This window comes from Bos javanicus, chromosome 2 (assembly GCF_032452875.1).
Source record: "Bos javanicus breed banteng chromosome 2, ARS-OSU_banteng_1.0, whole genome shotgun sequence".
Classification (NCBI taxonomy): domain Eukaryota; kingdom Metazoa; phylum Chordata; class Mammalia; order Artiodactyla; family Bovidae; genus Bos; species Bos javanicus.
The window spans coordinates 110,870,771-110,883,444 of record NC_083869.1 but is presented as its reverse complement, the minus strand read 5'-3'; the positions used below and the strand labels follow the sequence as shown (position 1 = coordinate 110,883,444).

At 42.3% G+C, this 12,674-nt stretch overlaps 1 protein-coding gene and 1 long non-coding RNA gene across 3 annotated transcripts in view; one reads left to right on the top strand and one right to left on the bottom strand.

Annotated features, from left to right (window-relative positions):
* FARSB (phenylalanyl-tRNA synthetase subunit beta) overlaps positions 1 to 6,118 on the top strand; it is a 75,108-nt gene extending 68,990 nt beyond the window's left edge. The window contains exon 17 of the mRNA XM_061386329.1: positions 5,847 to 6,118. Coding sequence (XP_061242313.1) covers positions 5,847 to 5,998 — 152 coding nt within the window. The 3' untranslated portion in view covers positions 5,999 to 6,118. The remainder of the gene's footprint in view (positions 1 to 5,846) is intronic.
* Positions 4,182 to 12,054, bottom strand: LOC133229676 (uncharacterized). 2 transcript variants are annotated; one of them, XR_009730615.1, is made up of 3 exons: positions 10,212 to 12,054; positions 9,973 to 10,064; positions 4,182 to 6,310 (listed from the first exon to the last, which is right to left on the bottom strand). It is a non-coding gene; the product is annotated as an uncharacterized LOC133229676 (long non-coding RNA). The 2 variants fall into 2 exon arrangements; XR_009730616.1 differs by having other exon boundaries at positions 9,973 to 12,054.
* Positions 12,055 to 12,674: the final 620 nt, after the last annotated feature.

Genomic DNA, 12,674 nt, shown 5'->3' with positions numbered 1-12,674 from the left:
TCCATCTAGTCAAAGCTATGGTTTTTCCAGTGGTCGTGTATGGATGTGAGAGTTGGACTATGAAGAAAGCTAAGCGCTGAAGAATTGATGCTTTTGAACTGTAGTGTTGGAGAAGACTCTTGAGAGTCCCTTGGACTGCAAGGAGACCCAACCAGTCAATCCTAAGGGAAAATCAGTCTTGAATATTCATTGGAAGGACTGATGCTGAAACTCCAATACTTTGGCCACTTGATGCTAAGAACTGACTAATTGGAAAAGACCCTGATGCTAGGAAAGATTGAAGGTGGGAGGAGAAAGGGACGACAGAGGATGAGATGATTGGATGGCATCACCAACTCAATGGACATGAGTTTGAGTAAGCTCCGGGAGTTGGTGATGGACAGGGAAGCGTGGCGTGCTGCAGTCCTTTGGGTTGCAAAGAGTCAGACTTGACTGATGACTGAACTGAACTGATTGATAGAATGTCACTGTGAGCACAGGCTCCCTCTCTGAGCCCGTGCGGTGGGGGTAAGTGGGCCTGGCACTGCTCTCCTGTCCAGTTGCCTCTGACTTAAGGGTTAATGATGTCTGCAGGTGTGTTGGGATTAGCACTGTAAAGTTGTGTAAGGGGCTTTTCTTTCTTTTGATCTTCAGAAAGGGATGAAAGATAGCCATTACACTCAAGGGATTAGGCCCCCTCTCTTTAAAGACTTTAGGTGCCATAAATATTTCACATCAGATGTAAGGTGAAGACTTCTGTGTGTCTGGGGAAAATGGGTGTTTTATATTACCAGTTGGAAATTATTTAGTCTCCACTTACAAATTAAATGGTCTTTGCAGAGAACTTTTCTTCCAATCTGGAGTATACTAAGATCTGAAAAAAACGTGTGTGTTTATATCATGGTAGTTACAGCAGTTTTTCCTCCTGATGTTCCTAAACCTTTTCTTTTTGTGAGTTAATGTCTTACCTATACTGTGCCTTTCCCCCTTGGGTGCTCCCTCATTGCACTGAGGCACTCCAGAAAACAATAAAAAAAAACTACTGCTTCTAAAACTTTGAGAACCACAACCCTTAAGAATGATACCTTGCTCACATAAGTGTGTGGTCAGTTTTCTTAAGCCCTATATTTTGTCTTCTTTTTTCCTTTAAATTATTTAGAAAAGGAAGGTGAGGTTGATGTGCTGGCAACATAGTAAGGCGTAGTAACTACCTTATCAAAAAGTGGGGGGAAACCAGGAAAAAGTCCTTTGTGGAAAATTATGATCAGAGCCCCATTCTGCTCTTGGCCCGTCACCGCGTCTGTCAGTTTCCCTCCAGAAATGGAACACTGGGTTTTCTTTTTTTTTTCCTTTCGTGTGATTTCCTAGGCCGGGTTATTGGACCTCGGACTGGATAATTTTATATATATCTAGTTGTATTAGAATTAGGGACTTGGTAGATGGAAAGGATTTGGTTTGGGTGGGTGCTGGCCCGAGAGTCAGCCTGTTAGGTGATTTTTCCTTTCTCCTTCCTCCCACCCCATATTATTTACATAGTCAGATTTAAAACACTTTAGAACAGATTTAAAACACTTTCTCTTGGCTCAGTAGCTTACTCTATCTACATAACTTTGCATTTTGTGTTTGGGGCTTACGGATGGTTATTTTTATTAAAGCTCATGATAATAGCTTCTGTTACTTGCTGTGATGTGTATGATATACCAACATTCCTTCTCCGGTGTTCTTCACCCTCCTTTTAATTTTGTTCTTTTTATTATGGAAAATTTGAATGATAAAGTAGCAGATTGCTGGCAGTTACAATATGTGGGTGTGAACCTCAAAGCATATACTAGTAATGTGAAGAAAGGGAAAAGTAAAACTGTACAAGTAGGTGATTTTTAGAGATGGATTAAATAAAGTACCAAATGAATTAGTTGAAAACAGTTGATGGCGGGCCGGGGGGTGGTGGGTGGGCAGTGGACGGGGGGTGTTAAAGATTAAGGAAGTAAGAGCTTCATGCTTGATAACACCAAGGAGCTTTCAGATTAGGGATCTGCTCAGTTACCGCCTTAAGCTTCTGCTTCCGATGCTTCACACAATTACAGGAATAAACTCTATGCGTCAAGCTTATCCAAACTTCGGGCCTATAATATTACTCCAAAAGAAAGACGAGGGCAAAAAGAAACTGTGAAAGGTGTTTGGCAACGAGTAAGAGAGGGAGCTCACAAACTCTTTGAAGGTCAATTAGCCAGAAAATGTGCTAAAGACTGGGTGCTGTGCCGGATTACTGGCCCAAGAATTCCCCCAAGGTCCTCACAGTGGTCCTGCCGTTTCAGCACAGGGAGACAATTACAGACCTGGAGGAGATGCTACAAAAGCTTTAATTAAGGGACTTACTTACACCCCACTAAGTTCTGGAAATTAAATTCTTGTTTGTGCTTAACTGACGTTTCTTTTGTCTGGGCTTCCACATGTATTTCAACAGAGAACACTTATTTTCCCCAAATCTGTTTTTCCGTTGGAAGCCATTTTGCTGTGATGGATACCATCAAAGCTGAGGGTTTAATCAGTATAAAGAACTGGGTAGAAAACTGGGCTGAGAGGCTTTTTGGCTGGAGAGGTTTTGGGCACAGGTTGAAAACTGTAGTATTTATGTACCTTGGTACAACAGTAAACCAGGAACTCTGGGCTTAAATGAATGATTAAAAGAAGGCAGTTTGTAGAATTCACGTTTCAGAATTCCCATTCACAAGGCAGCATGGTTTCCCTTGAATTTAACAACTTTATGATTCTAGACACAGTAGGCTTCTCTTTCTCCAGAAATAATTTTGTTTGCCGGTGAGATTAAAGGGGCCTCCGGCTATCATCCAGGTCTGATTTTTCATAAGCTTAGACCCATATTTAGGTTCCACTCAGATGTGATTTCTTTAACTTCTGGAAAGACCGATTCAGGTTGCCTGGGTTCTGGCTGGAGCGCACTGATGTGCTGAGCGCCCCTTCTGCTGATGAAGGGGGCGCGGGCATCTTTGAACTCGGCCTTAATTGCCTTAGCGGGGGCATGTTCACTTTTTGTTGTTGTTAGTGAAGCACTTCTCTCTCTCATCCGGCCTTCTTTGAAGCCATTCAGTTCTGCCTGCAAAGTTTGGTTTGAACCATAAAGACTTTTTAAAAGCACTAAGAAATGCTTATGTTGTAGTAACTTGAAATTTTCTTTCAGTATGTCTGGTTCACATATAGCATCAGTCAGGTGGCACAGTGTCTCTCTGTACCCCTTACAAACTTGAAGGCACTTTTGTGTGCCTCTCAACTTATGTCTGGAGAAGAGAGACCTTCAGCCTTCTGCTAACTTAACAGAGGCATCAATCAAAACATGTTAAGACTTTGTTAGATATGAAAAAGGGCAAGAAAAGTGAAAATTGTCATCACGCTTTAAAACGGTTTTTGGCACAGTGAAGTTATACAGAAACCCCACCATTGGGTTTAGTTTTTACGTGTGGATGGGCAGGGGAGGATCGGCATTGGATGAGAGGGTGGAGGATCCCCTTGGGAGCCCCTGCGCTGGGCAGCGGCTCCTCTGCAGGGAGGCCCCCTGACCCCAGGCAGTTGTGGAGGCTGAGACTTTTGACATTGGTGTCATTGACAATGTTCCCACACTTGGATATATTTGAAATAATGCATGATATGATTTTCCGTTCTTTTTGTCTTTCTTTGGAAAGGAGGAACATTCTCTTTGGTGATATAAATGTTTTTGTTTGATCAAGTTTTTAACCAGTTAGTGAGCTCCAGTAGAGTTCAGTGCCAACTTCTGGAGAGAGGGCCAGCTGGCGATGTCATGCTTGCTAGCTAAAGAAGAACGTCACTGAATTTTGCTTAAAAAAGTGCTGATTTGAAAAGTTGTTTTATGAACTAAAAATTCAAAGTTCTTATCTCTCTGGCTTTATTTTGCTAACATTGTAGAACCAGCACATCTGGCTTAGATTCTAAAATAGTTTGGTTTTATGCTTCAGTTAAAATGAATCCAATCAAATTGGAATTGGAAGACAGATAAAAAGGAAGGATTTTGGTACAGTGAGGATTCCTAAACATAACAAGGTTATCAGGAAAGTTCTTCAAAACTTCCTCTCTGAATGGCCTTTAAAAATAGGCTTTTTTAGATACTGTAGTTTATTCAGATAGAATTCTATGTAAGGGTTGTAACTCTACAATTCTTGATTATACTGCTCACCACCAACACTTTTAAATACTTGTCATTTGAAGATGTATTTGGTGTGAGAGAGGGTGGTCTTGTGTTTTTTTTTTGTTTGGTTGCATTGTATGGCATGTGGAATCTTAGTTCCCCAACCAGGAACTGAACCCATATCCCCTCTATTGGGAGCACTGATTCTTAACCACTGGACTGCCAGCAAAGTCAAACTTAAGTTTGTTTGGCCTGGTTTTGTCTTTTAAGTTAGGTTTTTATTTTGACAGAATTAAAACATGCGATCTTTGTCAGATTTAACAGTGTTTGTATGTCACTAATACCATACATTATGAATGAGTATGCTTTCTGTATTATTTCGTGTGACCCCTCTCTCCAAGTGTGGATTAATGCACACAGCCAAACCATTATGAACTTCAAATGCAGTTCATTGAAATTCTTGCTTTTAATAGTAAAGCAAAATTACTTAGTTTGGGGAGATATGAGAAGCAGACCACCTTATATTTCAGCTGGGTTGCTTTGGGGTTCTTTAAGAATGATAGTTAAAAATGTTTTTCAGGAATGGAAACAAACATCCTTCCTTCCTAAGTCTCTAGCAGACTCTGACTTGATGGTAACTCCCCCCCACATACACGCCAATTCTGTGTTTCTTCATCGTCCTGACCTTGGAGCCATTAGCAGAGACTCTGTTTCTACTCTTTCATAAATAATGCACTCGCTCAGAAACGGCAGGCTGGAGGCTTGTGGCCCGGGGTTTTTATAGTTCATACGAGTAGACGTTTTGGTTGAGTCAGTGGGGAGCTGCGGACCTGATCCGTTTTCAAGCTGGTGGTGAGAGAAACGAGTCAGGCTTCGCTTTCCCTCAGCAGAGCGTGGAGCGTTGCGGCATGACTGTGCGGGGGCCTGGGTGTCTGTCTGCTCGTCTTTTGGCTGTTTAAACCTTAAGAACTGTTTCTGGGTTAGTCAGCCATATCCATGTCATTGGCACCCGAATGAAGAGGGAACTTTCTACCTGTCTTGAGTAAATCAGGGGTCAGGCTAGCCCTGTGTTGGGGCTGGCCTTTGCCGCGGTTTACAGTAGATGTGCCAGAACTGCTCAGAAGGTTCTCTTGCCCACAGGAATGCGGGTCACATTCTGGTCCAAGGCCCGCGCCTGCCAAAGACAGCGCAGCTTGTGTTTCTCTGTGGAATGAGGTAGAAAAGAGTGCTGTTCCGAACAGGACGTGAATTCAGTGTAGACTCTGCATCCAGAAAGTGTTACTATGAAGAACCTGTTTCAGAACAGGTTCTTTGCAGGCACAGTGGGGGTTGGTCTTGCATTTCGTTTTCCCTTTGTCCTCTTTCAGAGCAGCTCCACGTCTGCACACGCCCCCCCCCAAGTCCCCTCCCAGCTCCGCTCCTTCAGTCTCCTCCTCTTCATCCTGTCTGGACCACTGCAATAAAAACACAGGGTCCCCATTTTCAGGTTTGCCCCTAAACTTTTCCTTATAAGGGTGTCTTGAAGAAAATGCTTCTTTTTAAGAAGTACATTTTAAGAAGAAACCAGAAAGCGCAAGGGAGCACTCTGGTTTCATGGCCAGGAGTTTAAAGAACAGTTATTTTTTAAAGGCGACTAGCGAGCTTTCAGTGTTAAATGTCTATTGACATTTTTGCCTGGAGAAGCACTGATTCTCCTCTCCTTGTCTTGCAGGCCCTGTGTTCTTCCCTGGGCGATGTGCAGAGATCTTTGCCCGGGGCCAGAGCATCGGGAAGCTGGGGGTCCTTCATCCCGACGTTATCACCAAGTTCGAGCTGACTATGCCCTGCTCCTGCGTGGAAATCAACATTGAGCCGTTTTTGTGAAGATGAGTCTCTGCTGTGGGGTTGTCTCCCCGAGGGTCTTTCTCTTCTCCTGGATGCCCTTTAGTCGTCCGCACAGGAAGTCCACTTGTGCATTGATGTTGAATAAAGTAGAAAGCAGTGTCTGGTTCCATGGGTGATACTACCATTCCCACATCCAGCCAGCTTGTACCACACACATGGGGTGTCTGTGTGAAGCTGCCTTGTCCCTGAAGGCCAGCGGGAGAGCCAGTCCAGAGAATCAGAAATGCTCCTCACATGTCAGAGCTTTCGCCATCGCCATCACTTCTGCAATCCAGGATCCTGCTGTTTGCCCTGAGGAAACGAGAGAGCTGATTTGAGCACACGTTTGAGGTTAACTCAGGATTTTTATTTTTTGACATTTGATGGGTGTTCATCATTGGGAAATAATAATATAACAGCATTTTTAGAAAACCTTTAAGAATCAGTGATGGTCTAGTAGTTACAGCCTTTGAAGTCATTTAAAGGAAAAATGCACACATATTCAAAATATTTGAGAGTGGATACTTGGAGACAGCTAGAAGAGTTTAAAGGGAGACACTGGCACCAGGGCCCTGTGAATGTTAAACAGTATAAAGCTTACTTTTGCCCTAGCCCCCACATTTTATTGTGGTCAGCGTTATAAAGTCATGGTTTTAAATACTCAGTAGAGCTACTAGTTTCTGTTGTATTTTATAGGGAGGTATTAGATCTCTCTTCTGAAGCTAAGCTTCTGCCAGTCTGTCTTGTCTTACCCCCTAACTTACTTTAATATTTTGATTTAGAATCCCCCAGTAAGTACCATGTATTTCAAAAGCTAGATGAAATGTTTGAAAAAAGTTCTTAATTATCACCAAGATGAGATATGAAACAAAATAAAATGTAAAACTCTAAAAGTCCCCGTAGAAATAGCTAACAAGGATAGACAGAAATTATGTTTATGGAGTTTTTGTGGCACCTGAGACTGAGACCATATTCCTACCTTGAATCAGGGCAGCAGTGTCCAACTTAGCAAGATTTAAGAACACACAGACTGTCATCGGTTCCTTCCCAATCCTGTTGTAAGCAGATCCTCACATTTCAGTAATGAAGTGAGGTACAACCATAAAAAATAATGCTTTTCAAAGGGTTTGTATCTAGCAAAAAATCTATAAAATTTCTTATAACTTGACAACCCAATTTTTAAAAATAGACAAGAGATTTGATCATACATTTTCCTAAAAAAGATAAATAAGCACATGAGAAGATGTTTAACATCATCAGGGAAATGCAAATAAAAAAGAAACTAGTAATTGAAATGGCTAAAATTTCAAAAAAACTGACTGTAGCAAGTGTTGGTGTGACTGGAACAACTGGAACTGTCATGTGTGGCTGGTGGGAATGTATAGAGATGCAGCCACTTTGGAAAATAGCTTGGCAACGTGTTACATCATGAAACATACATCTGCCGTCTAGCCGTTTTACTCCTAGGCTTCAGTTCAGTTGCTCAGTCGTGTCCGACTTTGTGACCCCATGAATTGCAGCACACCAGGCCTCCCTGTCCATCACCAACTCCCAGAGTTCACCCAAACTCATGTCCATCGAGTCGGTGATGCCATCCAGCCATCTCATCCTCTGTCGTTCCCTTCTCCTCCTGCCCCCAATCTCTCCCAGCGTCAGAGTCTTTTCCAATGAGTCAACTCTTTGCATGAGGTGGCCAAAGTACTGGAGTTTCAGCTTTAGCATCATTCCTTCCAAAGAACACCCAGGACTGATCTCCTTCAGAATGGACTGGTTGGATCTCCTTGCAGTCCAAGGGACTCTCAAGAGTCTTCTCTAACACCACAGTTCAAAAGCATCAATTCTTCGGCACTCAGCCTTCTTCACAGTCCAACTCTCCCATCCATACATGACCACTGGAAAAACCATAGCCTTGACTAAACGGACCTTTGTTGGCAAAGTAATGTGTCTGCTTTTGAATATGCTGTCTAGGTTGGTCATAACTCTCCTTCCAAGGAGAAAGCGTCTTTTAATTTCATGGCTGCAGTCACCATTTGCAGTGATTTTGGAGCCCCCAAAAATAAAGTCTGACATTGGTTCCCCTGTTTCCCCATCTCTTTCCCATGAAGTGATGGGACCAGATGCCATGATCTTCGTTTTCTGAATGTTGAGCTTTAAGCCAACTTTTTCACTCTCTTTCACTTTCATCAAGAGGCTTTTGAGTTCCTCTTCACTTTCTGCCATAAGGGTGGTGTCATCTGCATATCTGAGGTTATTGATATTTCTCCCAGCAATCTTGATTCCAGCTTGTGCTTCTTCCAGCCCAGCGTTTCTCATGATGTACTCTGCATAGAAGTTAAATAAGCAGGGTGACAATATACAGCCTTGACGTACTCCTTTTCCTACTCCTAGGCTTACTCATGGCTATACAGGGAGTTTTATGCAGCTATTCACAGCAGTGTTATTCAGATGACTGGATACAAACAGATGAACGGATAAATAGAGTATATTTATACTATGGAATACATCACAGCCCCAAAATACATCACATTCCTTTTTTAAAGGAATGAACTACTGATACTCAAAACATGAATGAGTCTCTAAGCACTACATTAAGTGAAAGAAGCCAGACACAAGACTACATGTGATTGCATTTATATGAAGAGCTGGAAAAGTCAAAGGCAGATTGATTAGCTGGAGCCTGTGGAAGGGAAATTGACTGCAAAGAATTAAGAGTTAACTCTTTGGGGTGATTGGAATATCTGTACCTTAAATAAGGTGGTATTAGTAGTTAAGAAGTAATACCTCATTAAAGCTAGGAGACAAAAATTAGTGCAACTTTTGTATTTTGATGTGAACACCAGCAGATGTACGCTTAGGGTAGAAGAGCATGAATTTCAGAATCCGCATGTCTGCTTGTGATGGCTTACTGCTCTACCACGATTAGTGAGACATTCTTCCCCAGTTTCAAGTTCACTGATTGAAGTCAGGGTTTGTGAGTCAGGATAGCCATTGTTGAAGTGGGTGGAACCATTAATTCTGTTGGCAGCCACTGATACCTAACTGTGTATCCCAGCAGGAAAGGGAAACAATCAACTCCAGCCATCATGTGGCATTCCTGCCCTCTGAAGCAGGAGGCAGTAGAAGAAAAACAGTATTGGATACATTAGATGAAGAGCCTTCACTTACAAGTCGAGGCTCCACAGCAAGATGGTCTTATACTTGTGCCTGTGAGTGTTTCGAACTGGAACCAGAGCGGTCTGTGGGCACTGCCTGCCAGAAAGCTTTCACTGAAGAAGACACACCTGCCTAGTAAAAACTGGGGGCCCTCATATTAAAAGGGAAGTTAGATATAATTGATTCTTGTTTTAGCTTACAGATAATTTCTTCAGCCTGATTTTCCTGCATTATTCTAGTTTATTGAGTATTTTCACATGTGATTTTTATCTCAACGCATTAATTCTTTGGTTTAACAGTTGTAGGTGGGAGTTAGAATAGGGATTCTTCCTGACTTATAGGAAGAGAACAACATTCAGAGAGGTTAATAATGTGCCCAGAATTCACATGGCCGTAAGTGGATTTGTGACACCTGGTAAGAGGGACATGGCACCCACATCTGAGCGTTGTGTCTGTCATTTACCTATTTACCCAAATGTTTTTTCTTTAAACAAGTCTTGTTTTTTATATATAAAATACTAAAAGAGACAAAAAATTAATTTAAAAATGGTACCAAATAAGGCCATCCAAGTAAGGGTAAGCTAATTTACCCTTCCTCCTGTAATCCTCTACCTAATCACTGTTAACAATTTAGTTTATGTTGTTGCTGACATTTTCCTTAGTTTGGACAGTCAGACCCACGTACTTGTTCACAGTTCTGGGGTCATGCTCTGCTTACTGGTTTGCAGCAAGTTTTGGCTTCTACCTTCCAAAGTGTAATCTCATGACATTTCACTTAATATGCCCCATTTTTCCAGGCCAGTACCTTCCTTTAGACATACCTCATTCTTTTATATGATGCAAAAGTCTCTTGTGTGGATGTCCACAATCTGGTCAGCTATGCTTGTTGATGAATCTTCTGTTGTTTCCAACTCTGCAATAGTAAGCAGTGCTCCAGTTGACTTCCATATGCCTGCCCCCCACCCCGCTGCTCCTAAAACAACAGTCTTAGGGACCACGAGAAACCAGCCCTAAAGCACACAAGACTATAAACATCCACATTCGGTATTATCTTAGGTACCTGAATACCACATTGGCAAGGTGCAGAGCTAGCGAACTTCGGAAACCATGATGAGGAGTGTACCCAGAAGGGCCTTGCCTCAAGGGTTCGGAGAACAACTCAAGACTAAATGTCACTCTGGTTCCACCTAAAAAATCTTAAAAACAAGACCCAGAAGAATCAAAACTATTTTCAAGGAATGAACTGTATCCTGAAACAAAGTTTAAGAATATGTATAGTCGGACAAGATACCCAGCACCCAAGAATCTCAACTTCACAGTATCTGGCATCCAATAAAAAATTATGAGGCAAGTGAAGTCACCAATACAATCAATAAGGAGGAAAGTGAATTTTAAGATTTAAAAGTGACATAGCTGATAATAGACAAAGATAACTCTCTTCCATATGTTTAAGAAGCCAGAGGAAAGACTAAACAGGTAGAGACATGGAAGATGGGTATTTTAAATTAATATCAGTGAAAAAACTATGAGATAAAATAGAAATACCCTGATGAAAATACTAATACCAATTGAATGGCAGTAGAATTGATTGACTGGCTTTGTAATAAATTTATGTTAAGCTGTGGTTTTATTCCCCCCACAACAAAAAGTCGTCTAGCCAAATATTTTTATTGGTACCTAGTTTAGATGATAAAATGATCTGGGTTTAGTGTGCTCTATGCAGTTTCTGTTCTCTCGGCATCATCCATCTAGTTCCCAGGAGACAGGCACTGTGGACTGGAAGCCCAGGAGGCTCTGCTCCTATTTAGGCTCACAGATGCAGGTTGATGGCATGACAACAGTACCAACTGTCACCCTACCCCACCCCCAACACATTAAAGCTGGCTTTGTGTGTGTTAAGGAGGCACTGACATTCTTTGAAACTCTCCAATGGGAAAGAATCTGGCTTGTGCTCCATCCAAGGGGACCCTGATGTCATAGCAAGAGAGCAGGACCAGCACGTGTGCTGAGTGGGCACAGGGAAGAAACGTCCCAGCTGAAACTCCAGCTACATCCTCGCTTGTCTTGCTGGCTTCTGCAAGCCATGTAGACAGGCGTGGAAAAGGAAAAGGGGGTTTGGCTTTGCATGGCTTTCCTTGTCTCGCAAGGCTCCAGTTTTAAGAACTTAACCTTCAAAAAAAAAAAAAGAACTTAACCTTCTATTCATGGTCCACATTGAGCTCTCATTCTTCTTAACATGCATCCTGTATATAGTCGTCTGCACTGCAGGGGTGCCCCACTTGCAGAAAACAATGCATGTGTGCTGTATCCTAAAGAATCCGTTAAGGAGCATGATGTTCAAGCTGGTTTTAGAAAAGGCAGAGGAACCAGAGATCAAATTGCCAACATCCCCTGGATCATGGAAAAAGCAAGAGTTCCAGAAAAACATCTATTTCTGCTTTATTGACTATGCCAAAGCCTTTGACTGTATGGATCACAATAAACTGGAAAATTCTGAAAGAGATGGGAATACCAGACCACCTGATCTGCCTCTTGAGAAATTTGTATACAGGTCAGGAAGCAACAGTTAGAACTGGACATGGAACAGACTGGTTCCAAATAGGGAAAGGAGTACGTCAAGGCTGTATATTGTCACCCTGTTTATTTAACTTATATGCAGAGTACATCATGAGAAACACTGGACTGGAAGAAACACAAGCTGGAATCAAGATTGCCGGGAGGAATATCAATAACCTCAGATATGCAGATGACACTACCCTTATGGCAGAAAGTGAAGAGGAACTCAAAAGCCTCTTGATGAAGGTGAAAGTGGAGAGTAAAAAAGTTGGCTTAAAGCTCAACATTCAGAAAACGAAGATCATGGCATCCTCTCCCATCACTTCATGGGAAATAGATGGGGAAACAGTGGAAACAGTGTCTGACTTTATTTTTCTGGGCTCCAAAATCACTACAGATGGTGACTGCAGCCATGAAATTAAAAGACGCTTACTCCTTGGAAGGAAAATTATGACCAACCTAGATAGCATATTCAAAAGCAGAGACATTACTTTGCCAACAAAGGTTCGTCTAGTCAAGGCTATGGTTTTTCCTGTGGTCATGTATGGATGTGAGAGTTGGACTGTGAAGAAGGCTGAGCTCTGAAGAATTTATGCTTTTGAACTGTGGTGTTGGAGAAGACTCTTCAGAGTCCCTTGGACTGCAAGGAGATCCAACCAGTCCATTCTGAAGGAGATCAGTCCTGGGTTTTCTTTGGAAGGAATGATGCTAAAGCTGAAACTCCAGTACTTTGGCCACCTCATGTGAAGAGTTGACTCATTGGAAAAGACTCTGATGCTGGGAGGGATTGGGGACAGCAGGAGAAGGGGACGACAGAGGATGAGATGGCTGGATGGCATCACTGACTCGATGGACATGAGTCTGAGTGAACTCTGGGAGTTGGTGATGGACAGGGAGGCCTGGCGTGCTGCAATTCATGGGGTCGCAAAGAGTCAGACATGACTGAGCTACTGATCTGATCTGATCT